Source organism: Arachis ipaensis, chromosome B04 (assembly GCF_000816755.2).
Source record: "Arachis ipaensis cultivar K30076 chromosome B04, Araip1.1, whole genome shotgun sequence".
In the NCBI taxonomy this organism is placed as follows: domain Eukaryota; kingdom Viridiplantae; phylum Streptophyta; class Magnoliopsida; order Fabales; family Fabaceae; genus Arachis; species Arachis ipaensis.
The window spans coordinates 124,888,029-124,893,082 of record NC_029788.2 but is presented as its reverse complement, the minus strand read 5'-3'; the positions used below and the strand labels follow the sequence as shown (position 1 = coordinate 124,893,082).

General features: G+C 32.3%; 1 protein-coding gene across 1 annotated transcript; it reads left to right on the top strand.

The window, feature by feature from the left end:
- LOC110271316 lies at positions 2,416-4,631 on the top strand. Its single transcript, XM_021121950.1, has 3 exons — positions 2,416-2,436; positions 3,108-3,817; positions 4,522-4,631. The coding sequence occupies exons 2-3, from the start codon at positions 3,511-3,513 to the stop codon at positions 4,599-4,601; spliced, it is 387 nt and encodes a 128-aa protein (XP_020977609.1). The 5' UTR covers positions 2,416-2,436; positions 3,108-3,510; the 3' UTR covers positions 4,602-4,631.

The following is a 5,054-nucleotide window of genomic DNA, read 5'->3' as shown; positions in this document are numbered from 1 at the left end:
ATTGCAATTTTTTTCAAAAGAGATGATATGTTCGCTCTACAACTGAATCACCAAAAACTCAGGCTGCAGTAAAGGATTTTGATCTCAACAAGAAGCCATTCTGGAAGGAGGATTTGGATCCTGTTGCTCGTGAGAAAGCTAGACGATTTTGTGATATTTGGTATCCAGGAGAATATTATGTCTGATGTGCTTCTAGTTTAGTTTTATTGAACATAACCACACTATATTATTAGCTCTCTTAGTTTCCTATTCCAATTTTATCTAAGCTTAGTCTTTCTGTTTAATGTTACATTTGATTTTCATCTGAACATGCTATATGACTATATGATGTACTGAAATTTCCAATTCAATTTATGATGCTGTTTTCTGTTTTGTTTTATTTTTCATGTGAACATTTTTATTTATACTTGGTATTAATAGTAATGTTGTTAATTCTATAAACCAAAATCGTATATAACATTAATAAATTCAAAAACTTTATTATCCACTGGTGAATGTTGTCATAGTTAGGACATAAATAAAGGAAATTATACATGTTCAACCAAGATTATTGTCAGTCTTTTGGCCAACAATAAAATAAAAGTATCTGTTTCCATAATTTAGTTGTACAAAAAAGAAAAATTATTCAACAGGAAAGCCTAGGACCAACTAAACTGTGGCATGTATCTATATACAATTTCCAGCTATGCTTCTTGTAATCTTTGGAAGATGATGTCTTTTTGGCCTTGCCGTTTTTCCATTACAGCTTTCATCTTTGAAAGAGCATTTAGCATAACCTTCATCAGATTTCTCTAAATAAAGGAGAAAAGACCATCACTACAAAGAAGTACACTGCCTATGTTGTTTCTGAGACATTTCTAGTGTCTTTTGGAGTCATGAACACATGAGGAGGAAGTACCAGTTTCTCTCACATGTTCTTAGTTTTGTGAAGGAGAAAGGTCCCGGATAAAATCGTGACAAAGCCGCACAACTCAGTCGCGATTTGCACTGCATTTTGTGAGGCCCAGTCCTGCACAGCACCAAAAATAAACCACCAAAGTAGAGAAGAACATCATTTGCAAGGTGCCAATACAGATTTTATGTGATAACATATCAACAGATTCTAAAGTATAATCTTGGAGTCTTCGTGTCTAAAATACAAATTAGAACCTCATTGTGAACAGAGTAGATTTATTTTTCTCTATATTGTAACTCTAGTAGCGTGATCACTGGTTCAACTAATCAAATTCACATAATATTGTTAAATTCAGTGTCCCTAAATATAGATGTCCTCATGTCCATGTTCTGTAAAAACTAGCCAGAGGGTACTGATTTATTGTTAATACCATAGGTAGTGATGTTTATCACATTTTCCATCCATCTTTTATCTTTCAATTTTACGTTGACATGCACTCTGAATAAGGCATTTTTATTTCCACAAACTACTAGATTTGAAGATAGTATCGCAGCTCTAAGGTCTAAAAAAAAGTAACAATTGTTTGGAACAAAAAATTCATAATAGGCACAAAGGTAAAAGTCACCTTAAACATGATCATGTTGGCAAAAATGATAAATGTTGTAAACATGACATAGTATAATGGTGATATGACAGCAGTGTTGAAAGTGTCCAATGCTTGCAAATGTTTCCAAATTAAACTAACAGCATTACAGCTTACTTAGAAAGGTTCTTATCACAATCTGCTAACTCAACAAACCTATTTTTTCTTCACAGACAAAATGCCAAAATGAGGCGAAGTTCTATCGTGAGTCCAGTGGTAAGTAAGTTGCCATGCGATTCCTAGAGTATTGCATCTCAAGCTTTATTCATCCGGGACAAATCAATTGTAATTGAAAAAAAACACTACAAAGTCTTTTGTTTAAAACTTCTCAAAATGCTATATACTGAATTACACAATGAAAGCGTGGTCATTTGGCTATTGATATCATGACAGAAGCCTGAAAGAGGGAGAATGCATAATCTTTTTTATTTTGGAAAAAGCCATGGACATATCCATCTAAAATTGAGAAATATTTTGAAAGTTCTAGGAACATTAGAGATGACTCTTATTTCTAATTCTCCAATAATCAGCAAATAGAATACATTACATCACTGATAAATATGATTCCAAAGATTACCTTGTTCAAGTAATTAATTTGTAAAAGGCAACATCCTAACACGATCATTGTAAACAAATAAGGTCTGAAAGTACTAGAATTGATTTGTGCCTTCAAATGTAAGCTTCAGAGCCATTCCTACTGCTTTCACGCTCATAACCAATAGTATGCAACAAGAAAGAAACTACAATAATTTTTACTCGAATCGCATGTGCAAGTGCATAAGCTGCAAAATTGGCTATTCCCCAACGATCACTGCAAAAATTTACACATCTATAGAGAATTAGTTGAGAAAATTCCCTAAGATTAGTGACACGAGAAAAATAATTACAGAACACTAAGGTAGCGTTTATTTTCAGAGATAGGACACAGAGACATAGACAACACATCTTTAAAAAGTGTTTGGAAGCAAAGACATGGACATTGAACATATTGTCTCTGAGACAGTTTTTTTATACTTTTGTGTCCACTCTTTTACGAAGGACAATGATGGACACGGGATTTAGAAGAGGGACACGGACTTTTTTTATGAATTGTTTTTCTTTTTTATCTATAGATATTTTTTATTATTCCACTGTTACCCTTTTTTATTTTTCCTATTTTGCGTTGTTCTCAAAAAGTACTTTTTTTCTCCATGCTCTTTTTCTATCTCTACGTTCTCCTTCTTCTCTTTTTTCAGGTACTCTCTCTTTTTTTTTTGTAGAAATTTTTATTGGGCTGGATAATTTCTTTTTTCTTATCGTTCTTACTTCAATATCATTTTAACCTTATATTATATTATTTGATTTGTAATAAAAATAATAACAAATGAAATCACATGACTATTTTAGTCATTTCATATAATATTTTAGTCTTGTTCATGTGTATCCAAACATAATATTGGACATTACATTACTGCCTTGTACATCGTATCCAAACACAATACACAAAGAATAACTTTTAATGTCTCTGTCCTATTGTCTCTGTTTCAGTGTCATGTTCTATCCTGTCTCTAAAGACAAACGCTACCTAAGAGATAAGATGGACAATTTTCTCGATAAAACGCCTCAGCTAAGTATGTATCTAATACATGATAGATTCATGTAAGGGATCTAAGATATTTGTGTTCACTTCAGAAGAGATGCTTTATTCTTTTGTGACACTGAAAAACTTAACACATGCCAATTATATTTTTCCATCTTCCGGTCTTTCCCCTTGCTTTTGAGAGTAAAAAAGGGGCAGTGTCATTTTACAAAAGCTTATCAAAGAGTTACGTGAATCCTTAGTGCAACAGAGTTTATGAAAACACCAGTAATGTATTTCCTTTTTAATTAAAGATATTTCAACAATTAGAAATGCTTCTGAAGACCAAAGAAAGCTGAATCTTATGAAGCCTAATTGTACCTGCCATGATGGTGAACCTTAATTGCACCTGCCATGATTGCAGAGACTACTGGAACAACGGAAAATCCACCAGAAGCTTCTGACAAAAACTTTCGTTCAATCCCACTATTCATTATGGATGAAAAAGCATATGGACAATCAATCCTTGAAGAGCTACGAAGACAAAGTGAAGACATAAACTTGAGTTCGGAAGATGAGTTGGAACAAATAAGTCTTAATGATGATGGGGATCAAATTTCAAAGACGGAGATATTAAATCAAAGTGGTGTTGATCTACCAGAACCTGCTGCACCTAAGAATAAAAGAGATGAAAATGAGCCACTGCTTGTGAAGGTCAAAGGTAGGTTTATTCAAATTCTAACTTCTCTTTGAGTCCAATCTATTAACTTTGTGCTGGCTGATTTTTTTCTCATCTTGTTTTTTAATTTACACAACTCAGTTTTTGTTCCCTTTAGTTTTGGTTCCTTCTATGTTTGCTCTGCACAAAATATATTTGTGATTTTTCTGTCTTCTCTTGGATATGTGTAACTATAAATATATTTTAAAATTATTGGATACTGTGATTGTATACATTTTATACATGATTAAGAAAAAGTCATATATGGGATAAAAATATCACTGGTTGTGGTTGGAATTATTGGCCTTGAATTGGTTCTTATTGTTATATACTTTGCTTTAATAATATTATTTTTATCTTGATTAATCAATGCATGGACAAACTAGCAATATGCTTGTTTACTTTGTTGGTAACTACTTTTAGTGTAACGAAACATTGAACCATATAATCTAATTTTCCGTTTCATTAAAGCCGCACTTGTTTAATTGATAAGTTCAAGATTCTAGAGACAATTTCTTACCAACCCACTGTGATTTTATTGTCGAATACTATATTTAGTTTGGTACCGATATGTGTATGCAATTTAGATTAATTAGTGATATATATGTGTACAATTAATTTGATAAATTTAAGTTTGTCATCTATGCCGTTTTGTTTTTTTTTTTAATTTTGGTTTAGTTTGACTTGACGTTCTTCCATTAATTTAGACACCTCTACTGGAGAAATCATGACTCGCAAGATGACAGCGATTCAAGTTTGCGCCTTGAAAAAAGTGAAAAAGTTATGATGAAGTTGGATGCAGATGGATAAGGTCGAGGTAATGGCTCGAACCTGCTTGTGAGATTTGTTGGTCAAGTAGCTCGTCGAATTATATTTTGTCCCATATCAATCAAAAGATGGGATAAGATGCCAGAAGATAACACAAAAAGATAGTGAAAATTTATTGAAATAAGTTTATTTCACTTTGATGTGCATTTTTATTGATTTGTTGTCATCCTAATTTAGCTCCTAGCTTGCCTCTATTTAGGTTTGCGTTTTCTGTTTATTATTGTTATTTCTTGTTAAAAAGAAATGGTGTAAGAGTTGAAATCTTAGTGTAGATGGATTCATTTGGAGGTACTTTAAGTAAGCTATAACAAGATGTCATTGCTCTATGATTTATGAATTGATTAGGTATTAAACATGTACTGCTAAAGGTTATATGTTGTTGCTATCAATATTGTCAAGTTAGTTGCATTTC

Coding starts and splice junctions, on each gene's coding strand:
- LOC110271316 (XM_021121950.1), top strand. CDS start 3,511: ATGATTGCAGAGACTACTGGAACAACGGAAAATCCACCAGAAGCTTCT. Junction 3,818..4,521: donor ACTGCTTGTGAAGGTCAAAG/GTAGGTTTATTC, acceptor CCATTAATTTAG/ACACCTCTACTGGAGAAATC.